The 24,474-nt window shown below is 39.9% G+C and overlaps 1 protein-coding gene across 4 annotated transcripts in view; it reads left to right on the top strand.

Moving 5' to 3' along the window:
• NEB (nebulin) overlaps positions 1–24,474 on the top strand; it is a 247,776-nt gene that overhangs the window by 141,834 nt on the left and 81,468 nt on the right. For 3 of the 4 annotated variants that reach the window (XM_054478962.2, XM_054478961.2, XM_054478960.2), the window contains exons 95-112: positions 512–823; positions 3,299–3,502; positions 4,400–4,504; positions 5,295–5,402; positions 7,129–7,440; positions 8,228–8,431; positions 9,310–9,414; positions 9,993–10,100; positions 11,242–11,553; positions 14,472–14,675; positions 15,035–15,139; positions 20,250–20,354; positions 20,462–20,773; positions 21,489–21,593; positions 22,145–22,243; positions 22,448–22,549; positions 22,686–22,793; positions 23,387–23,698. In XM_054478962.2, coding sequence (XP_054334937.1) covers positions 512–823; positions 3,299–3,502; positions 4,400–4,504; positions 5,295–5,402; positions 7,129–7,440; positions 8,228–8,431; positions 9,310–9,414; positions 9,993–10,100; positions 11,242–11,553; positions 14,472–14,675; positions 15,035–15,139; positions 20,250–20,354; positions 20,462–20,773; positions 21,489–21,593; positions 22,145–22,243; positions 22,448–22,549; positions 22,686–22,793; positions 23,387–23,698 — 3,222 coding nt within the window. The remainder of the gene's footprint in view (positions 1–511; positions 824–3,298; positions 3,503–4,399; positions 4,505–5,294; positions 5,403–7,128; positions 7,441–8,227; positions 8,432–9,309; positions 9,415–9,992; positions 10,101–11,241; positions 11,554–14,471; positions 14,676–15,034; positions 15,140–20,249; positions 20,355–20,461; positions 20,774–21,488; positions 21,594–22,144; positions 22,244–22,447; positions 22,550–22,685; positions 22,794–23,386; positions 23,699–24,474) is intronic. The other variant, XM_054478963.2, reaches the window with a different exon arrangement.

Genomic DNA, 24,474 nt, shown 5'->3' with positions numbered 1-24,474 from the left:
ATTAGCCAGGCGTGGTGGCAGATGCCTTAATCTGCTACTCGGGAGGCTGAGGCAGCTGAATCGCTTGAACCTGGGAGGTGGAGATTGCAAGTGAGCCAAGATCGTGCCACTGCACTCCAGCCTGGGGAACCGAGTGAGACTCTGTCTCAAAACAGACAAACAAACAAAAATTTCAACAAAGAATTAATTTAAAGTAATAAGAAGTACAATTGGTACTTGTGTGTGACAAAACATCTGAAGGTGGCCAGGCTATATTGGGAGATAATACAGCAATACAATTCTTGCCTAAGAGATGCTCTCAATGTTTTCATGCATGTAGACACAGAAGACAAACCAATATATCAAAACTTATGGCTTGAATTTAAATAAAAACAGTATTTGCCCCCCACCCCCACCCCCACCCCGCCAAAAAAAAAGGTAAATTAAAGGAGATGGAGTTATTTTGAGTAGGCTCTCTAGAAAAAGTGGGTTTGGAAAAATTACTCTTCTATTTTCTGTTCACATCTACCAGTATCTGTACAAAACCGCTTATGAGAAACAGAAAGGCCATTACATCGGATGTCTCAGTGCCAAGGAGGACCCTAAACTGGCTTGGGCAGCAAATGTGTTGAAGATGCAGAATGACAGGCTGTACAAAAAGGCCTACAACGACCACAAAGCCAAGATCTCCATCCCCGTGGATATGGTGTCCATCAACGCTGCCAAAGAAGGTCAGGCACTAGCAAGTGATGTGGACTATCGCCACTACCTGCACCACTGGTCTTGCTTTCCCGACCAGAATGATGTGATCCAAGCCAGGAGAGCCTACAACCTGCAGAGTGACGTAAGTGTGTCCCCCAGGAAACAAGCCCCCCATTGCTTTGCCTGATGGCTCTTCCAATGCTCTGAAAACACAACTCTGTACGTAGGCACTCCACTTTATTATTATTTTATCAGAATTATTAATTGCCTACCTACAGCCGGGTTTCTTCAGAAAGTTTTCATTGTTAAAGGTGCTACCAGAATTTTCCTATAGATTTGTTACTGCATATAGTATTTGCAGTTTCTTACTTTTTTTTTTTTTTTTTTTTTTTGAGACGGAGTCTTGCTGTGTCACCCAGGCTGCAGTGCAGTGGTGCAATCTCAGCTCACTGTAACCTCCACTTCCCGGGTTCAAGCGATGTTCCTGCATCAGCCTCCCAAGTAGCTGGGATTACAGGCATGTGCACCACACCAGGCTAATTTTTGTATTTTTAGTAGAGACAGGTTTTCACCATCTTGGCCAGGCTGGTCTTGAACTCCTGACCTCAGGTGATCCACCCATCTCAGCCTCCCAAAGTTCTGGGATTACAGAAGTGAGCCACCGTGCCCAGCCTTGCAGTTCCTTCCTTCCTTCCTTCCTTCCTTCCTTCCTTCCTTCCTTCCTTCCTTCCTTCCTTCCTTCCTTCCTTCCTCCCTCCTTCCCTCCCTCCCTTCCTCCCTCCCTCCCTCCCTCCCTTCCTTCCTTCTTTCCTTCCTTCCTTCTTTCCTTTCTTCCTTCCTGCCTTCCTTCCCTATGGCCCAGGCTGGAGTGCAGTGGTGTGATCTCAGCTCACTGCAACCTCTGCCTCCCGGGTTCAACTGATTCTTCTGCCTCAGCCTCCCAAGTAGCTGGGATTACAAGCACATGCCACCATGCCAGGCTGATTTTTGTATTTTTTTAGTAGAGGCAGGGTTTCATCATGTTGGCCAGGCTGGTCTCAAACCCCTGACCTCAGGTGATCCACCTGTCTTGGCCTCCCAAAGTGCTGGGGCAGTTTCTTAAACTAAGAATGTCCATGGTCCTTCGGCTATGTATCAGAGAAGGGCAGGACAATCTTCCTCAAACTTAATTTGAAAAGTTAGCAGCACACTCCAGACCACTTGTTTCCTTTAACTTGACGTTCTTCACTATGTGGTCTTTCATTAACTCACCTAAGGCATTTTTAGATTTACTCGTATTTTCTGCCCTTCAAACTTTTAGAAATGATGGATTCCAGAAGGTTATTTATTTCCTGTATAGAATGGATAACTTAAAAATTATCTGACCTTGGTTCCCTTAAGCTTCCAGAGATACTTTTTTATAATGAATGAGTTCATTACAGGAAAGCATGCTCATCACTTAAAATGCATTGCCAAGTGGGGGATTTTAGACGGTTTCTGTAGACCAAAACTGTGGAACTAGTGATTGAATTCCTAATCATCCTTTTAAAAATACTTATTAAACACACCATGTACCAGGCATTGTGCTAAGCACTAAAGATACCATGGTAAATAAAGAAGAAGAAAAAACATCACATAGGGCTGGGCGCGGTGGCTCACACCTGTAATCCCAGCACTTTTCAGGCAAATGTATTTTCAGACAAATATAAATCATCTGAATGTTTTTAAAATAACTGCTGCTATTATGCTAGATCCAAAACACTAAATAGCATTTCCTTGGGTCAATTATCACAGGATTAAAATAGAATCCAATTCAGCAAAATTTTCCTTTAAAAATTTTCAATTATAAAATTTTTTGAAATATCAAATAATTATATTATGGAATGCAGCTTTATTACTACATAGTATTATTTATGGCTAATATAAATAATTATGTTTTTACAAATGACTTCTGTGATCAATATTAAAAACCCTGAATCATGTGAGATCTCAGGTCTTACTTTTTTGGAAGTACAATCTCCTGCACTTATCCCTTTAACTCCATGTGTTTTATTTTTCAGCTAAGGATTGGTATGTCTAACACTTGAAATGTTTTTTGTTTTGTTTTGTTTTGTTTTGTTTTTTTTGTGAGATGGAATTTCACTCTTGTTGCCCAGGCTGGAGTGCAAGTGCAATCTCCAATTGCACTCCATCCCTTAAAAAATTTTTTTTAAATGTTAGCACTCACGACTTTAACTTAGGATCACAAAAGGGATTTCCAGTGTCACAATGATGTACTTTCATGTTTTGTTTTTGCTTTGCCATTGCATGTACCCAGAGTTTCAGTGCTGAAGGCCTGCACCTCGCTTCTCATACAATCTTTGCCTATTTTTTCATTAAATGTTGACATTTGCCTTTTGTGTGTGTGTGTGTGAGACGGAGTTTCGCTCTTGTTGCCCAGGCTGGAGTGCAATGGCACGGTCTCGGCTCACTGCAAGCTCTGCCTTCCAGGTTCAAGTGATTCTCCTGCCTCAGCCTCCCAAGTAGCTGGGATTACAGGCATGCGCCACCATGCCTGGCTAATTTTGTATTTTTAGTAGAGACGGGGTTTCACCATGTTGGTCAGAAATGGTATTTTTGTCTGACATCTTCTTTATAGAGTGTGTATAAGGCAGACCTGGAGTGGCTGCGTGGCATCGGCTGGATGCCAGAAGGCTCAGTGGAAATGAACAGAGTGAAGGTTGCTCAAGACCTCGTGAATGAAAGACTCTATAGGATACGTCCAGAAGCTTTGTCATTCACCAGCATTGCCGACACTCCAGAAGTTGTCTTGGCAAAAGCCAATTCTCTGCAAATAAGTGAGGTAAGAACCATCCTACTATCAAGCTTTCCTGGTTCTGGATTCTGTTTTCCAAAGATACCACCCAAACTGAGCCCGCAGACTGGACTTCTTCAAAGAATTAAAGAATTTTGGTGAGAGGAGCAACTCTAAAAATGTCTTCACTAGTGAAGATACACTGAAAATAGAACTCTGACAAACACCAACATGCCTTTCTTCTACCACACATACACACTTTGAAGCACTGCAATGAAAATGTCACTCCGTGGCAACTCAGGAACACAAATATTTGTGACCTCATATTAAATACTAAGACATGTAGTGTCATGCTACATAATAACATAACATTGTATTAGTCTAGATTCTCTAGAGAAACAGAACCAATAGGGGCTGTGTGTGTGTGTGTGTGTGTGTGTGTGTGTGTTTGTACACACACACACAGAAGAGAGAGACTTTAAGAAATTGGCTCCTGAGATCATGCAGGCTGGCAAGTCCAAAGTCTTCAGGGTAGGCCAGCCGGCTAGAGACTGAGGGATGTGTTGCAATTCAAACCCAAAGGCCTTCTGCTGGCAGAATTCCTTTTTACTGGGGAGGTTTGTCTTTTCTATCAAGGTCTTCAACTAATTAGATAAGGCTCACCCACATCATGAAGGGTAGTCTCCTTTACTTGGAATCTACTGATTTAAAAGTTAACTTCATTTTAACAATACTTTCACAGAAACACCTAAAATAATGTTTAACTAAATATCTGGGTACCGTGCCCCAGCCAAGCTGACACATAAAATTAACCATTATAAACATGTAAAAACATTTTTCCAGATTGAGTAGTTAGCTAAGGCTTACATTAGCTAACTATTAGCCAAACGTTACCTAAGGCTTAATATTTCAGATATTGATTTCTTGTTTCCCTTCTCTCCACAGAAACTGTATCAAGAAGCCTGGAATAAAGATAAAACCAACATCACCATTCCTTCTGATACTCCGGAGATGCTGCAGGCCCACATCAATGCCTTGCAAATCAGCAATGTAAGTGGCACGAACATGAAGTGTAAAAGCCTTTATGGGCAATGTCTGTCTGCTCATGGAGAGTGTTATAGCAGACAAATTGCCTACTTTGCAATGTTTGTGGCTTTTGGTGCTAGACATTTTCTCTTTAGCTACCAGTCCCAATGCAATATGAATGGAGTTTCTCTCTTTTAAATGTGTGCTTGGATACATCGCTGGGTGCCTAGACTGCAGGATTTGGGACACCTGAATCCTTTTGGTGTCCTCCTTCACTCTTAACAGTCTCTGTTATCATCTTAGGTTTTTTTATTGATCCAGGACTTTTTCATTTGACATTTCAAGGCCACAAGAAAGACAAAAGACCATTTTTAATTACATCCAAATGGCAGGCTATGTATGATATCTATGTCACAACTCTTTAGCTGAAACTTCTCAAAAGTCAAAGGGAAAAATTAGGGGAAGAAAAATCTTATCAGATCTTACCTGATACCTTGATAAAGATTCTCTGGCTTCCCCATTGATCCTTAGGTTCCATGTACTTGCAGTGGGATATTTTCAAATGCATAACATATTGTGATGGATGCAAATATTCAAACATCAATAGAGTTTGATGTTTAGCTTTAAAATTTTAACCAGAAGTATCCTGTACACCACAAAGGAAATATCCAACAACCAAAAGAACCCAGAAATGAATGCTTTTTCCTTATAGTGACTACATTACATTATTCCATATGATTTATATTATGACAAATTTGAGTTGATTTGTTTATTTTTCCATTCTTGTAAACAAACCTATATTTTCCCTCTATAGAACCTCTACCAAAAAGACTGGAATGAGGCCAAGCAGAAAGGCTATGACATAAGAGCAGATGCCATTGAAATCAAGCACGCCAAAGCCTCCAGAGAAATTGCCAGTGAGGTACGCTTTCTTCTCTTTTCTTGTGGTTTTTCTCTTCTACAAAACAAGCAGGGAGACTATTTTTCAAGAATTTTGTGTTTTAAAAAAATCCGTGCATAGAATTGCATCTCATCCTGTGCTGGAAGCTTTCTGTATTTGAAAATATTAAAATGGAATGGAAAACATTAAAATTAGCGTAGATGAGGTATATGTGTAAATTTACTTTGATGCTGTTACAAAGTAGAAACAAAACATCATGAAGAGTCTGTATTAAATTCCTGGGAAAATTCAGGACCCAATACAATGTCATTTTATCCCTAAAATATTTCTGACATTCTCCACAAATATAAATCACAGATGATAGTTTCATATAAGAGTTAAGACTGAAATCATATTTATATGCAAGATTTTATACTGGAGGCTTATGTAGAATACTCTTAGTAATCTTTTGAAGTTCATTTAATTCTAATTTTAAAACTTACTAGTGGTCAAAATAAGTATGCTACCTGCCGGGCATGGTGGCTCACGCCTCTGATCCCAGCACTTTGGGAGGCTGAGGTGGGCGGATCACTTGAGGTCAGGAGTTCGAGACCAGCCTGGCCAACATGGTAAAACCTCATCTCTACTAAAAATACAAACAAACAAACAAAAAATTAGCTGGGCGTGGTGGCGGGAGCCTGTAATCCCAGCTACTCAGGAGGCTGAGGCAGGAGAATCACTTGAACCCGGGAGTCGGAGGTTTGCAGTAAGTCGAGATCATGCCATTGCATTCCAGCCTGGGCAACAAGAGTGAAACTGCATCTCAAAAAAAATAAAAACAAAAATAGAATAATTATGCTACCAAGTCCACCCCGCCCCCAGCTCCAACTCTTTAAGCCACCTTGTTCCCTTTCTCTGAGTTCTTCTCTGCTTTTTATCATGTAGCCACTTGTTTCCTCCTTCTTATTCTTCATTTTTGCCTCTAATAATCATAGCTAGTCCACGTTATCTGCTTTATTCCCAGTTTTCCCTCTCTTTGTTCAAACTTGCCTATGTTGTCCAAATACAGGAAAGAAACAGAAACCACCTTACACTAGTCCTGAGACACTCATCAGATGGAAACTCTTGTCCACAGAACTTTTGTTGTTATCTTTTGATTCAAGCCACAACCTTGCTTTCCATCCTTGAAACATGCATCTTTCTTATCTGTTTCCAAAACCACACACATATGACCTCTCCCTACCTGAGGTTCCTTCAGTACTCTTAGGAGATCATCTGACCTGATGTTGCACTTGTCAGGGAAACTTGGTGATGGAGATTATCACCTGTGCCTTGTTTTCCCCATCTGAAATATATGTTAATAATAGTATCTACCTCATAGAGACATTGTGAGGATGAACTGTGATCATAATTGGCGCCAGTCAATGATTTTTGACTGAAAAACATGGTAGTTTCATATGGGTCTACCCAACACATTTGAAGTAGTCATAATAGTGTCTGGCATAGAGTACTTACTTAGTAAATGTTAGCTATTGTTTTTATTACTCTTGTTCACCATACCATCTCCCTCCTGATTTACTCATGTGCTCTCTGAAACGACCTAAAATCGTATTATCTAACTTCTTTAAAGTGAACTGAAATATATAATGATGGCCAATGTTGAGACAATTTATACCAAGGCTAAGAAAACATTCTGAAACCACTTAAAGAAAACCCCTCTTAATACATTATTTTCATGTCTCTTTTATCTGATTTCTCACTACTTTAGTACAAATACAAAGAAGGTTACCGTAAGCAACTGGGCCACCACGTGGGTTTCCGCACCCTACAAGATGACCCCAAGTCGGTATGGGCTATACATGCTGCCAAGATCCAGAGTGACAGAGAATATAAGAAAGCTTACGAGAAGTCTAAAGGAATTCACAACACACCGTTGGACATGATGTCAATTGTTCAAGCCAAGAAATGCCAGATCCTGGTTAGCGACATTGATTATCACAATTATCTGCACCAGTGGACGTGTCTGCCAGATCAGAACGATGTGATCCAGGCCAAGAAAGCCTACGACCTGCAGAGTGATGTGCGTATATTATCACCAGACCCCGGGGAGATGTGTATTTGTGTGTTTAATCCCAGTGCATTCCCCAGAGGCATAATTTAAGTGGTAATCTTAATAGAACCTAACATATTCTGTAGAATTCATGGTAGCAGAATTTTCCTCAGACATTTTCTATCTTATAGAGGACTCCTTCTTATGGTAGCAACACCTTATTTACCAAGATGAAAATCAGTCTCTTATTCTATGTAATTAGGTAGAAAATTTCAGTTGCAGCTGCTCTGAGCCGTTACCTTTGCATAATCATATACATATTTCAGAAGTAGATGTAAGCATAAGGAAATGTTGGATTTCATGTTTACTTGATACAGAAAAAGAGAGAGATGGGGAGCAGGGCGGATATAGATACAGGTATGTATTTTTCTCTCATTATGCATACATCTAAGGTTCTTTACCTCCTTAAATCAAACTGATGTTATTACTGATGTTACTTCCAGTGGTACATAAAAGGCAGACTTCAAGTGGTGAGTGTAGAAACTAATCCAAGCATACAAAGTTATGTGCCATTGCTGGCTGCCATTCTACCAAGTGCCACTTGTGAGCCCTGTTCCAATTCCTGCAGGATACTCTAAACTTCTCCCATGTGTGCCAGAGAGATAACACCCAATATTAACATTTAATGTTGATCCTTGAGTTTTATGAGATTAGCCACCTAACTGATTTAAATAGAGGTGATGTGGGGTTTGCAAGCATCAAACTCTTATGGGCAACTTTGACTCTTCCCCACTCTGTGTTCCTCTCCTTCATGTAGAACTTGTACAAGTCAGACCTGGAATGGATGAAGGGTATCGGATGGTTGCCAGAGGGTTCTGTGGAAGTGATGAGAGTGAAGAATGCCCAGAATCTCTTGAATGAAAGGTTGTATCGTATAAAGCCTGAGGCCCTCAAATTCACCAGCATTGTTGACACCCCGGAAGTAATCCAGGCAAAGATCAATGCTGTACAGATCAGTGAGGTAAGTCCAGGTGGATGATGTTTTCAGACAAATGGAAGAAATCTCAATCAAGAAGAATTTTAAACGTGTACTTTAGACTCTTCATGTCAGCGTCAGGATCTGAAACATGTTTGCATGTATCCAGATGAATCTTTGTGTAGTCAGTCTCTTAGCAGCCTCTGTATTTCATTTGCTTTGGTAAGTGTTTGGTGAATGCACATGTGGTGGGCATCTTCATGTTCTACACACCCTGATACACACTTTGATCACATTTGGAGATCCAGACCATAAGACAGGCCCACCACTTAGTACTATAATCACAAAATTGCCACTTCTTTATTGCTTGAAATAGGTTGAGAAGTCTAGGGACAACTTCAGTATTAGACTTTATGGTAGTTGTTTGGACCAAAAACAGCTAGGTCCTGCTTAGTAATGGGGATTATCAGAGCTATCTGCAATGTGGACTTACCCATCAGATAATTAGATGTGAGTAAATGGAAAAGAATAATTTTACTACCATATTTCTGACTCATTTTAAATTATGTTGTATCACACATAAATCTGTTCTCATTGAAGTCACTATTGGCACCTCTTAAATGAAAGTGCAAATGAGGCCAGGTGCAGTGGCTTATGCCACGTATAATCTACATTTATATCGGAGAACATCCAAAAAGAACTTTTCATTTTACTTATTATTTAATATAAAATTAGATTTACCTATTAATCTTACTTAAAAATTTTAATTTACTTATGTTAGTTTTAATTTATTATAAAATTCACTTATAATTTTATTCATCATCCATTTATTCAAGCATATGTTTTATGACTTTATAATTTTGTTTTTGTGGTAACTGACTTATTTACTAATTGACCATTCCATTGTTTTTCATTTTTCCCAGCCATTGTATCGCGATGCCTGGGAGAAAGAGAAGGCTAATGTGAACGTGCCAGCTGACACTCCCCTGATGCTGCAATCCAAAATCAATGCTCTGCAGATCAGCAATGTAAGACAGCACACATCATTTGCTTTTCAGAGTGCTCTCTGCCTATACAAACCTTTTATCATACACTCCAAAGAGAGTTTGGCAAAAGGCATTTTCTTCCCATTCCTTTTATTTCTAGTCTTTAAGTTAATGATAAGTAGCTGTGTGGGTCTGCGTGTGTCTGTATAATGTACATCTCAATGTTTGTTGGAAGGAAAAATGGAATAGTTTCTCCAAAAACACAACATAAAACTTATAGATACATGTAGAGTAATACCTAGTTCTCAGTTTTTAGTGGGCCATCCCTCATTGCTTTTTCCTTGTAAAAGCCAAGCAATATGTTTTTTTCTGATTTTTACATGATTTATTATCTCTTAAGTTTCCTTCTTCAAAAAATAATTATTAGAAGAGAGCTTTACTAAGTGTCATTAAAAATCTACTGGAATTCAAGCTTGATATGAAACCAGACTCTTTTATAAATCTTAAGGAGACATTAATGTTCAGTGTAACCGTAAATATCTATTTTTAAATACATCAGTAATGCTGACTCAGTAGCTCCGTCTTCAGACTGACGGTGGTATTGCACTCTCTGTTTGCAGAAACGCTATCAGCAAGCTTGGGAAGACGTCAAGATGACTGGTTATGACCTGCGAGCAGATGCCATTGGGATCCAGCATGCCAAGGCTTCCAGGGATATTGCCAGTGATGTAAGAGCTCCTCCTTGCCCAACCGGAACAAGCACTAACTAGTAGAAACAGAGGGAGTTTAACTTAATGCCCTTTGAATTATGTTTAAATGGCATTGGGTCATTGTTATTAGTATATTTGTAAATCCTAAATTCAATAACAACTCTTACAATTTGAGGATCCTTTTGCATCTTTGTTTGGTTCTGCAACTCTTGCGTTTAAGCACAGATTTTGATTTTCTTTTCAATATCTTCACAATGTCACTTAATTTACAAGTACTTAAAGAGATTTAATTTCATAGTACAAAGAATTCTGTTGTTACTCAAAGTGTGGCATGTGTACTACCGGTGGTTCCTATAATAATTTTATGTAGTACATGCACAAGTATTTTTTTAAAATAGTTATATGGTTGTTTTAATGTGTGCTAGAAATATACTGGTTTTTTTCCACGTAGATAGGGTTATACATTTTTAAATAAAATTTTAAAATAAGTTTATAATTAAAAATTATTTCAGGCCAGGCGTGGTGGCTCATGCCTGTAATCCCAGCACTTTGGGAGGCCAAGGCGGGTGGATCACTTGAGGTCAGGAGTTCGAGACCAGGCTGGCCAACATGGTGAAACCCTGTCTCTACTAAAAATACAAAAATTTGCCGGGTGTGGCGGCGGATGCCTGTAATCCCAGCTACTCGGGAAGCTGAGACAGGAGAATCACTTGAACCCGGGAGGTGGAGATTTGAAGTGAGCCGAGATCGTGCCACTGCACTCCAGCCTGGGGAGCAGAGCGAGACTGTGTCTCAAAAAAAAAAAAGAAAAGAAAAGAAAAAATATATATATTTCAACAAAGAATTAATTTGATTTAAAGTAATAAGAAGTACAACTGGTACTTGTGTGTGACAAAACATCTGAAGGTGGCCAGGCTATATTGGGAGATAATCCAGCAACACAGTTCCTGCCTAAGAGATGCTCTCAATGTTTTCATGCATGTAGACACAGAAGACAAACCAATATATCAAAACTTATGGCTTGAATTTAAATAAAAACAGTATTCCCCGACCCCCCCAAAAAAGGTAAACTAAGGGAGATGGAGTTAGTTTGAATAGGATCTCTAGAAAAAGTGGGTTTGGAAAAATTACTCTTCTATTTTCTGTTCACATCTACCAGTATCTGTACAAAACCGCTTATGAGAAACAGAAAGGCCATTACATTGGATGTCGCAGTGCCAAGGAAGACCCTAAACTGGTTTGGGCAGCAAATGTGTTGAAGATGCAGAATGACAGGCTGTACAAAAAGGCCTACAACGACCACAAAGCCAAGATCTCCATCCCCGTGGACATGGTGTCCATCAACGCTGCCAAAGAAGGTCAGGCACTAGCAAGTGATGTGGACTATCGCCACTACCTGCACCACTGGTCTTGCTTTCCCGACCAGAATGATGTGATCCAAGCCAGGAAAGCCTACGACCTGCAGAGCGACGTAAGTGTGTCCCCCAGAAAACAAGCCCCCCATTGCTTTGCCTGATGGCTCTTCCAATGCTCTGAAAACACAACTCTCTGTACGTAGGCACTCCACTTTATTATTATTTTATCAGAATTATTAATTGCCTACCTACAGCCAGGTTTCTTCAGAAAGTTTTCATTGTTAAAGGTGCTACCAGAATTTTCCTATAGATTTGTTAATGCGTACAGTGTTTCCAGTCTCTTGCTTTTTTTTTTTTTTTTTTTTTTTTTTTTTTTTGAGATGGAGTCTTGCTCTGTCACCCAGGCTGGAGTGCAGTGGTGCAATCTCAGCTCACTGCAACCTCCACCTCCTTGGTTCAAGCGATGTTCCTGCATCAGTCTCCCAAGTAGCTGGGATTACAGGCATGTGCCACCACACCTGGCTAATTTTTGTATTTTTAGTAGAGACAGGTTTTCGCTATCTTGGCCAGGCTGGTCTTGAACTCCTGACCTCAGGTGATCCACTCGTCTCAGCCTCCCAAAGTTCTGGGATTACAGAAGTGAGCCACCGCGCCCAGCCTTGCAGTTCCTTCCTTCCTTCCTTCGTTCCTTCCTTCCCTCCTTCCTTCCTTCCTTCCCTCCTTCCCTCTTTCCCTCCTTCGCTCCTTCCCTCCTTCCCTCGTCCTGTCACCCAGGCTGGAGCGCAGTGGTGTGATCTCAGCTCACTGCAACCTCTGCCTCCTGGGGTCAAGCAATTCTTCTGCCTCAGCCTCCCAAGTAGCTGGGATTACAAGCACATGCCACCATGCCAGGCTGATTTTTGTATTTTTTTAGTAGAGGCAGGGTTTCATCATGTTGGCCAGGCTGGTCTCAAACCCCTGACGTCAGGTGATCCACCTGTCTTGGCCTCCCAAAGTGCTGGGGCAGTTTCTTAAACTAAGAATGTCCATGGTCCTTTGGCTATGTATCAGAGAAGGGCAGGACAATCTTCCTCAAACTTAATTTGAAAAGTTAGCAGCACGCTCCAGACCACTTGTTTCCTTTAACTTGACGTTCTTCACTATGCGGTCTTTCATTAACTCACCTAAGGCATTTTTAGATTTACTCGTATTTTCTGCCCTTCAAACTTTTAGAAATGATGGATTCCAGAAGGTTATTTATTTCCTGTATAGAATGGATAACTTAAAAATTATCTGACCTTGGTTCCCTTAAGCTTCCAGAGATACTTTTTTATAATGAATGAGTTCATTACAGGAAAGCATGCTCATCACTTAAAATGCATTGCCAAGTGGGGGATTTTAGACGGTTTCTGGAGACCAAAACTGTGGAACTAGTGATCGAATTCCTAATCATCCTTTTAAAAATACTTATTAAACACACCATGTGCCAGGCATTGTGCTAAGCACTAAAGATACCATGGTGAATAAAGAAGAAGAAAAAGCATGACATAGGGCTGGGCGTGGTGGCTCACACCTGTAATGTCAGCACTTTGGGGAGGCTGAGGTGGGTGGATCACAAGGTCCAGAGTTTCAAGATCAGCCTGACCAACATGGTGAAACCCCGTCTCTACTAAAAACACAAAAATTAGCCTGGCGTGGTGGCATGTGCCTGTAATCCCAGCTACTCAGGAGGCTGAGGCAGGAGAATCGTTTTAACCTAGGAGGCAGAGGTTGCAGTGAGCCGAGATTGCCACTGCACTCCAGCCTGGGTGGCAGAGTGAGACTCCATCTCAAAAGCAAACAAAAAACATGACAGCTCCTGACTTTAGGGAGTTCACATTGATAACCGAGACCTAGATGTTCATTAAAGAATAAAAATGGAATGGCTGAGAGTGATCCATGGTGCTATGAAGAGAGATCGAGAAAGTTCTTCTGAGAAGGCACTGATTTTACAGAGATATGAAGGAAGAATAGAAGTTGGGTTGGTTAGGAGGACATGGGGCATTCCTTCAGGGTGACCAACATGTGCAAAGAGGGCTGATGAGACTACGAATTGAAAGACAGGCTGTGTGATCAGGACACACAGGGCCAATGGAAGTACAGATGACACGAGGCTGGAAGAATAGGTGGGGACTGGTGCCAGACCATTCATCCCCTTCTAGTCTGTGTCAGGGATTTTGATGTTTATCCTGTGACCGATGGGAAGCCATAGGATGGGGGAATGTTGTGACATCGGATTTGAATTCTGAATTTTGAAAAGATCATTCTGGCTGCTGTGTGGAGAACTTACTAGAAAGCCCATTATTGTTGCTTTAACGTCCGCATTGGTAATGGTATGATGATAACCTAAATGTTATTCAAAAGTCTTCCATGCAGTCCGTCAAATGGAGAGCTGCTTCTGCATCACTTTGTCTTTTAGAATGCACATGGGCACTACCACACAGACCCTTGCCACAGAAAACCAAGCAAAATAAAATGCCATTGTGCATTTGAGGAATTATGTTTGTCAGGCTAGTGCTCTGTTTTAATTATTGTTTGTGGAAGATAAAATAAAAGAGGCCTGGCGTAGTGGCTCACGCCTGTAATCCCAGCATTTTGGGAGGCCAAGGTGGGCGGATCACCTGAGGTCAGGGGTTTGAGACCATCCTGACTAGCATGGTGAAACTCCGTCTCTACTAAAAAAAACACAAAAATTAGACAGGCATCACGGCATGTGCCTGTAGTCTCAACTACTCGGGAGGCTGAGGCAGGAGAATTGCTTGAACTCGGTAAGTGGAGGTTGCAGTGAGCTGAAATCGTGCCATTGCACTCCAGCCTGGGTGACAGAATGAGACTCTGTCTGAAAAAAAAAAAAGTACATATATATATATATATATTTATTTCTGTATTTATGTTATATATATTTTTATGTTGTATATATAATATATACACACACAACATAAAAACTGTCCTTATTTTACCACACACATACACAACAAAACGCAAACCCTGCTTCTACCTATGTTTTCTTTTTCAGGCCCTCTACAAGGCTGACTTGGAGTGGTTGCGTGGCATTGGCTGGATGCCCCAAGGGTCTCCTGAAGTGTTGAGAGTCAAAAACGCCCAGAAGATCTTTTGTGACAGTGTCTATCGGACGCCTGTGGTGAACCTTAAGTACACAAGCATTGTTGACACACCTGAAGTGGTCCTTGCTAAATCAAATGCTGAAAATATTAGTATTGTGAGTTAGTTTTTCTCTATTAAAATTGAATTAATACCATAAATATATGAGAAATAATAAACCCGGTAATCTATTTTAGAATAATAAAAACTTTGTTAATAACAAAAATTTTATTTAAGTAATACAGTATTGTCTTGGTTTGCTTATTACTTTTAAGCAAAAACTCAAATTATTAATAAAAGGGAATAATACAGATTTTACATCAAATTTGAGTAACTTATGTGAAAAGATTCCAGAAATCTTTGCCCTAACATGAAAAGGTTTTGGATCAAATCCAAAAGAAAATTTAAAAGTTGTGTGCTGGGACTAGCGACATGAAAATTGTGAAGTAATTTTATTATTATTGTTTCTTTCCACAGCCAAAGTACAGAGAGGTTTGGGACAAGGATAAAACTTCAATCCACATAATGCCAGATACTCCAGAAATTAATCTCGCTAGAGCAAATGCTCTTAATGTGAGCAATGTAAGTACCACAACAGACTCTCTTTTTGTTTGGAAAGTTACCCAGTCAGGGCTATACTATGAGCATGGAAGGGAGGGAAGATGGACTTGGTCCCTGACTTCCCGCAACAGGGGAAGACTCCCTGTGGTCACCCCTTGACTAGGAGTGAGGCAAGGAGGAGATCCCTGGTGATTCACTGGGCAAGGCCAGTTACTGGTGAGTCAATATCTCCACAACAAAAGTCTCTTTAGTTGTCCTTTTTGAATAAGGGGACAAAGAAGGTGAAAGAGGAATGAAGAGATGCACAAACAAGAAAAGAGAATTAACGATAGACTCGGATAAACTCAAAATAATTATAAGAAGTCTCTGCAAAAATATATGAATTAATTTTAAAACATGGACCTCTGGGGGTTTTCTAGAAAATCATAAATGACCAAAATTGACCCAAGGAGAAAAAAAACAAAAAACATATAGCAAGAAATTAAGAGGTTTCTTAATTAAGAAATTAAGGAGAACATTTAAACACTTTCCTTCCTACTTTCAAGTGTCAGGGTCCCCTTGATTATTTCAAAACTTCAATAAATAAATAAATTACCAGGAGCCTAGTAAAAGAAGGAAATCCATTGCAATTACCAAAACTTTTCAAAGATAGTGTCACAAATTAAAAACTATGCCCAGACCGGCTGGGCATGGTGGCTCATGCCTATAATCCCAGTACTTTGGGAGGTCAAGGCCAGAGGATTGCTTGAGCCCAGGAGTTCAAGACTAGTCTGGGCAACATAGGGAGACCCCATCTCTGCAAGAAAATAAAAAATAAATAAATTAGTTGGGCAAAGTGAGGTGCACCTGCGGTCCAAGTTACTTGGGAGGCTCAGGTGGGAGGATCACTTGAGCCCAGGAGGAAGAGGCTGCAGTGAGCCATAATCATGCCACTGCAGTCCAGCCTGGGTGACAGGGCAAGATCCTGTCTCAAATAAATAAATAAATAAATAAATAAATACAATTTAAATTGTAGACCAATAATAATGGAGGGAATCTTAAATATTAATAAATCAAATTCAGCATTACATTAAAATGATATGATATAATCAACTGGGGTTCATGCAGGAATGCCAAGAGGGCCCCATAGTCAGAGACCTAATAGTGCCATAGAACAAGAAGAAAAGGCTCATTTTATTAGATTTAAATGGCATCTGACAAAATCCAATACCCATTCTTATTTTTTAAAAATAAAATCTTAGTTAAGAAAGAATAAATGAATATTTTCTCAACATGACTGAAAAATAAATCTCAAATCAAAGGCCAACTCATCCTGTGACCAAACTTCTTGTTCATATCAGGATTAAAATGAGGGTGCCCCTAATATCATCATTATTTAACATTTGCTGGAAGTATTGGCTAAGTGAGTGAGATTCTCATTGATGCTAATATAATTACTCAAGAGTAAGAACATGCCTGGCGCAGTGGCTCACATCTGTAATCCCGGCACTTTGGGAGGCCAAGGCAGGCGGATCACGAGGTCAGGAGATCGAGACCATCCTGGCTAACACGGTGAAACCCTGTCTCTACTAAAAATACAAAAAATTAGCCAGGCATGGTGGTGGGCGCCTGTAGTCCCAGCTACTTGGGAGGCTGAGGCAGGAGAATGGCGTGAACCCAGGAGGCGGAGCTAGCAGTGAGCCGAGATCACGCCACTGCACTCCAGCCTGGGCGACAGAGCGAGACTCTGTCTTAAAAAACAAACAAACAAAAAAGAGTAAGAACAGAAGATAAATATTGGAAAGAAAGAGGCCAAATTATCATTATTTGCAGAAGAAGTCATTTTAAGCCTTAAAAAAGCAAGAGAATCAACTGAGAAAAAAAAAAAACTATTTGTGAGTACAAGATAATCCAGTTACGTGGCTGGCTACACAATTCAAAAGTTCAAGGAAGATACCATCTTCATCAATCGCAGAAATTGCTTGTGTGTAGAATAGTATGACCTCAGAAGAAGGATACTACCTTAGTGCAATTTGCCAAGGCTAGAAACTTTGCATGCTTTCAAAAGAATAATATGTCTTTGTGAGAGAAGGAGGCTGCCAGCAAAGATTCCTCACCATGTGCCAAACAGTTCTATAAATTCTAGTATAATGAGCCACTTGGGGACTAGTGTTTTCCAATGTTTAAGAAGAAAATATAATTTTAGGGCGCTGATGTATTTTCTCTTTTGGACCAGATATCAATATCATGGTGCAGTGCATTCTTGTCAAGAGGCTGAATAAGGGGTCGTCAGTTCTTCATTGCAGTATAGACTCCTCTTCCCACTCAATCCATAGGCATCTGTGGCAGGAGAATTCTAGAAACTCACATACGCTCTCTTTTGCATGATAAATTTCTCAGCTGAAAACACCAGAACCTTACCATTGATACTATATGAACAAGACTAATATTCAAAATTATGCTAAAAGTAAAATTATTAACTTTATTAAGATATTAATGAGAATGACTTCCATTTTGGAAGAAATCAAACACCCCATTTGAATGCTAACCAAACTGTACGGACGTTTTCTTTACAATGTATCACCATTACTGTAATCTTGATTAAACCCACAATTTAAAACTGCTGCCGTCATTTAGAAAGCACAACTTTAGCAGAATATTTGTATGTGATTTTATGGGTAACAAAGCAAATTCACGTTCAAATGACTCATTTAATCTTCATGCTCACTACATGAGTAAGATATTGTTATTTTGTTTTTATCAGATAGTAAATTGAGACTTTTAAAAGTTAAGAAATTTTCCCATGTTCTCAAAGTTAGTAGCTGAAAAAATTGGGTCTCAGGCCCCAGGCTTTTTTTTTTTTTAGTTAGTTAGTTAAAAATATATACATATTTGGCTGGGCATGGTGGCTCATGCCTGTAATCCCAGCACTTTGGGAAGCCGAGGAGGGTGGATCACTTGAGGCCAGAAGTTTGAGACCAGCCTGGCCAACGTGGTGAATGAAACCCCATCTCTACTAAAAATACAAAAATTAGCCAGGCATAGTGGTGGCTCACCTGTATCCCAGCTACTTGGGTGGCTGAGGCACAAGAATCGTTTGAACCTAGGAGGCAGAGGTTGCAGCGAGCTGAGATCCTGCCACTTCACTCCAGCTTGGGTGACAGAGCGAGACTCTGTCAAAAAAAAAAAAAGTATATATATATATGTACTTTTATGTATGTATATAAATATTCAATATATATTCAATATATATATAAATATTCAATATATAGTCAATCTCATAAAAAGCATTACATAAGAAAAATAGTGTAAAATATGCATAATAAAATAGAATGAAAACAAAAAGTAAAAAGATAACATAATACATGTTTGCATTAACTATTTTCTAGTTTAATTAATTAATTACTTTATTTATTTATTTTTTGAAAGGGAGTCTCGCTCTGTCACCCAGGCTGGAGTGCAGTGGCGCGATCTCAGCTTGCTGAAACTTCTGCCTCCCAGGTTCAAGCGATGCTCCTGCCTCAGCATCTCTAGTAGCTGGGATTACAGGTGTGTGCCACCACACCCAGCTAATTTGTGTATTTTTAGTAGAGACAAGGTTTCACCGTGTTGGCCAGCTGGTCTCAAACTCCTGACCTCAAGTGATCCACCTGCCTCGGCCTCCCAAAGTGCTGGGATTATAGGCGTTAGCCACTGCACCTAGCCCTTCTTGTACATTTTAATATGGAGAATATTTTTTCTTCTGTACAGAAAACAAGTCAGTTGTCAAAATAGGCCCACTCAAAATTTATACAAAAGCTTGATTGAAAATTCATACAAAACTTGTCCATGCTTACAAGGATAAAATTTGTCTGAGCACTCATTTTTCAGACATGCAAAAGCTACAAAACTGTCACTAATTAAAATCCACTTCTTTCTGTGCTGTAGAAGCTCCCCTACTGATAGGTATGATTTGTGAATTATATATTTAAATTACTATTATTTCTGAGTCTTTCTGTTATTTGTTTATACACAATGTATCCATTAAAATATGAACATATACTTACATACATTTTTAAAATACTTGTAAATCAGTCACTACTTTCGTTAACTTCTCTTTAAAACCAAAAAAATAGCTGTGACATCCAATCATGCTTCAGCAGAAGATCTAACATTACCAAATGATATGGATCATTAATCATATAAGATCAAAAAAGCCATACTGAAAAAAACCCACAAATGTAACAAGTTTACAGTTCTGAAGTTCACAAAACTGAATTGGAGATAAATAAATTGAATTATTGCATTAAAGATATTCAGTAACCCATTAATGTCTAAAGTTATCCCAATGTTACCAATACGCCAACACAAGAAAACAATACGCCAACACAAGAAAACCCTTTTTATGAATGAGATTATAAAGCATGAGCAACTACTTCAAGGCTATCATTCAAATTTAAAATTTATTGTACATTTGAAAACAACTGAAAGAGTATAATTGGAGCACTTTGGGAGGCCGAGGCAGGCGGATCACCTGAGGGTCAGGAGTTTGAGACCAGCCTGACCAACATGGGGAAACCCTGTCTCTACTAAAAATACAAAATTAGCTGGGCCTGGTGACGCATGCCTGTAATCCCAGCTACTCGGGAGGCTGAGGAAGGAGAATGGCTTGAACCTGGGAGGCAGAGGTTGGGGTGAGCCGAGATCGTGCCATTGCCCTCCAGCCTGGGCAACAAGAGCGAAACTCCGTCTCAAAAAATAGAAAAAGAATATAATTGGAATGTTTATGACACAGACATGATAAATGCTTGAGGTGGTAGATACCCAGTTATCCTGATGTGACTATTACCCATTGTATGCCTATATCAAAATATCTCATGCACCCTATAAATATGTATATACCTACTATGTACCCACAAAAATAAAATATAAAACATTAAAAATAATAAAAACAAAAGAAAGGAGTTTGTCAAGCCCAGACCTTTGGACTCCAGACACCATTACATGTTCCAGGACAATGGTGCATAGAACGATTCTCACCTATTCTCTTCTTTAACTGCTCTCAAGTCCTTGGGCTCCAAAACTGTGCCCCTGTGGTATTAATTCCACCAGAGCCATTGAAGGTATTGGCAAATTTGAATCTAGGATGATACCTTATTTTTCTCCTTTTCAGAAACTTTACCGTGAGGGCTGGGATGAAATGAAGGCGGGCTGTGATGTCCGGCTGGATGCCATCCCCATCCAGGCTGCCAAGGCTTCCAGGGAGATTGCCAGTGACGTGAGTGGCCTTTTTTAACTTCTCAGTTTTTTTTTTTTTTCAGCCGATGCCCTAGGTGCATCAAGAGGACATGCTGTGACCCATCTGCTTTATTTTTGCATCTCCAGTATAAATATAAGCTTGACCATGAGAAGCAGAAGGGACACTACGTGGGCACCCTCACAGCCAGGGATGACAACAAGATCCGCTGGGCCCTCATAGCTGACAAGCTCCAGAATGAACGAGAGTACCGGCTGGACTGGGCCAAATGGAAGGCCAAGATCCAGAGCCCTGTGGACATGCTTTCCATCCTGCACTCTAAAAATTCCCAGGCTCTGATCAGTGACATGGATTACCGCAATTACCTGCACCAGTGGACCTGCATGCCCGACCAGAACGATGTGATTCAGGCCAAGAAGGCCTACGAACTGCAGAGCGATGTGAGTGGGCTGCATTTGGGGATGAACTCTTTTCTCAGTTTGCCATGACTTCCAGAGAGTTTATGACACTAAACCCTTCTGTCATCATTTTACAACTTCATATCACCAAGAATTTAATATTAGTGAGACCTTATAGTATGGTATCAAAATCGCCAAATCCAAGAAGGACCTAGACTTTATATCAAGAAATAAGTGGTAGTATGAATACAGGTCTTAATTGTATCAGATTAAAGAAAACTGTGAAAATATTCTTTCTATAGAATTTAGATAGCAATAGAGGCTTATATCCAGTAAAATATTGGCAGTCCACGGACAGGATGTAGGCACAGACATGCTTTTTTAATTGATACAGTGTTCAGAAATTTTGAATTAAGTTGCCAAGATTTTAAAATCCAAAAATTTTTGTGTACAAATGTCAGATTTCCCATTTCTCTTGGAAATTCAGAGGACACAGCTCTGAATTATCCCTTAGTAACAATAACCAGAATGGAATCTAGGATAACCCCCTTTAAATAAAAATATATGCTATAGTTTGTCACATAGCATGTGGCCTGGCCACCTAATTAATTTTCTTACATTACCTGCGTGGCTGCTTGAGTATGTCCTCCTTGGCTTATATAGCATTTACATTGTATTTCTTCATGAGACCAATGCATAGGCTAACTAGGACCACATGACTAGGGTTGCTGAACTCATTCTAGCCCTGTTTTCACAGAATGTTTACAAGGCTGACTTGGAATGGTTGCGTGGAATTGGGTGGATGCCAAACGACTCCGTGTCCGTCAATCATGCCAAACATGCCGCGGACATCTTCAGTGAGGTATTCCAAGATTTTACCCTGACATTCAGTACATTTCCCAAGAAAGTGACAAAATGCACAAGCTAAAATATAGTCATCTAATATCAGCAATCTTAACCATTTCAATTGCTGTGATTTAAACTGAGCATATATATTTTTAAAAATGTACTGTCCCTATCACATTATGGAACCACATCCATAATATAATATCCAGCACACTCACTGATGCTTGGCATTGTATAAATGGAAAAATCTTTTTGTCAGCAATAGCAATATACTTGGGAAAAGTTTGTTTCATTGGAAAAATGTGCATTACAATACACATAATGATACATTATATAACTTTGAGAGCTAAGCAAACTTCCTACTTTAAAATCTGTGGGAGGCATAAGAAGCTGATGCACTTGTTTAAAAAATAAAATGCTAAAAAGAAAGCCAAATTCCCAAGAAGACGCTATTCGAATGCGGCACTGTATGTTTCTAGTAGAGAAGGACCCTAAATTTAGTGTATCTTCTCAGTTCACACACGTCTAGGAATTACAACTATCTAAAAGATGCTTTCTTTCCCATAGAAAAAATATCGCACAAAAATAGAAACTCTCAACTTTACGCCTGTGGATGACAGAGTTGATTATGTGACAGCGAAACAAAGTGGCGAGATCCTCGATGATGTAAGTATATGGCTGTTTTAAAATCTCATAGTGATGCAGATATCACTCCCAAAGCTTTTCCATCTACTGACACTCAGAATGCAATCATCTGAAATACAGATTTTAATCACTGAAATGATGTATGCTAACAATCGCTTGGACAACATGATGTTTTCCTAACAAGTAACTTGCCCCCTTGCCTCTCATTTTTTTTCTTTTTTTTAGATTAAATACCGGAAAGACTGGAATGCCACCAAATCAAAGTACACCCTCACAGAAACCCCCCTGCTGCACACTGCCCAGGAGGCTGCTAGGATACTGGACCAGGTATGGGTTTCACCCAGATGCCTGGTGTTTGTGCACGAGTGGAGGGCCTTAATGGAACTGTAGGATAATTATGCACACAACTTACCCCTCCCTTCTCCGCTTCATTTTAACCCTTTATTGTGGCTCTGTCTTTCAGTATCTCTACAAGGAAGGCTGGGAGAGACAAAAAGCCACAGGTTACATTTTGCCTCCAGATGCTGTGCCATTTGTTCATGCCCATCACTGCAATGACGTTCAGAGTGAGGTAATATATCCTGATGGGAGTGCATTTTGCAAAAGTGGGACCTTGCTCCCAGAGATTCCAGTTATGCCGAAGGCAGAGATAGAACCTTCCAGGTATTCAGTTTCAGTGTGGCAGACCTGGCCAGGCTTGGTGATGGTTGGAGTACCTGCTCCCTTTTTGGTCTTTCTTCCATGGGCTTTGAGCTTTCTTCTTTCCTCACCCGCCTACCACCCCCCTTGGCTTTTTTAAAAGCAATTGTTCAAATTCTTTACTTTTTCTTATATTCTCTGCCCTCCCTAAAATCTTTAGGCCTTTGAATAAAAATATTGCCAGAATCAGAGAACAAGTATATATTTTTTCTCTTTTTATTTTTTAAAATTTATTTTTATCATTTTTAGGGCTATCTCAGCAGAATATTTTTCTATTTTTAAATGGGTGTCTCTTCATATGGATTTATTTCAATGCTTTTTATTATTTGCTCTCAGAGTTGGGGGCGAGTGTCAAACAAAAAGCTGGGGGGCTGAATTTGCTGATATCCTTTAGTAGATGGTCAAGCCCCCTCTGCCTTGTGTGCTTGTCAAAACTGATGGAATTTATATTCCTCTTCTCGCCAGCTGAAATACAAAGCTGAACATGTGAAGCAAAAAGGTCACTATGTTGGTGTCCCAACGATGAGAGATGATCCTAAGCTGGTTTGGTTTGAGCATGCAGGCCAGATTCAGAACGAGAGACTATACAAAGAGGACTATCACAAAACAAAGACCAAAATCAATATACCTGCTGATATGGTGTCAGTCTTGGCCGCCAAGCAGGGGCAGACCCTTGTCAGTGATATTGATTATCGTAATTACTTGCACCAATGGATGTGTCATCCTGACCAGAACGATGTTATTCAGGCAAGAAAGGCCTATGACCTACAGAGCGATGTAAGTGATTTTTGTTTCTTCATTATCTAGAAAACGCATGGTACACTCTGAGAATGATGAGCAACATCCCAGATCCACAAGTGCTTGAAATTTGAGGCCATAGATATTTAATTCGTTCCCGAAGGGAATTGAGGCTGGATATGAAGTAAAGAAAGATCAGGAGCAGTGATGGATTGTTAGGTTTGCCTACTGACTGCATTTCTGAATAACTTTCAATCAATTTTTTTTAAAAAAAAATCTGCTGCTTTTGTACCATTTTGGCCATCAGCAACTCCTCACTCACATTCACATAGAAAAGTATCAGCTGATGGAAAATAATAATTGGCTTGGGTGGGAATTGAGAATGAGTTGAGGTTTTGACAATATTAGATGATAGCACAGTTAAAGACCTAAGCATGCCCTATTCCTGCTTTGCCAAACATCTCATTCCTCGAGGCATTTATGAAGTTGTTCGCAAAGCAAAAGAGAAACAAAATACTGATTAAGCTGCACGAGGGCCCAGTATGCCTCATGCAGAGCTTTGGTAAAGCTAGGATAGAGAATAAGACATAGCCTACCTCCCACTGAAGCCTGAATCAAGATCTCTATCTGCCACCAGCCTTCTGTATGTGCAGAACAGTAACTTGATGCATCAACTTAGTTGCTTAGGTGCCCAGAGAAGCTAATGCTCCCTGGGTCTTCTCATCATTAACAAAAGGGAACCTGGAAGTCAAAGACTGCTGCAGCATAGATGTTGAACTTGAACATCCCACCTCACTGGTTGCTGCAGCAAAATA

Source organism: Pongo pygmaeus, chromosome 11, assembly GCF_028885625.2.
Source record: "Pongo pygmaeus isolate AG05252 chromosome 11, NHGRI_mPonPyg2-v2.0_pri, whole genome shotgun sequence".
Taxonomy (NCBI): Eukaryota; Metazoa; Chordata; class Mammalia; order Primates; family Hominidae; genus Pongo; species Pongo pygmaeus.
Note: the sequence above shows the minus strand (reverse complement) of the source record. Positions and strands in the feature narration are given on the sequence as shown.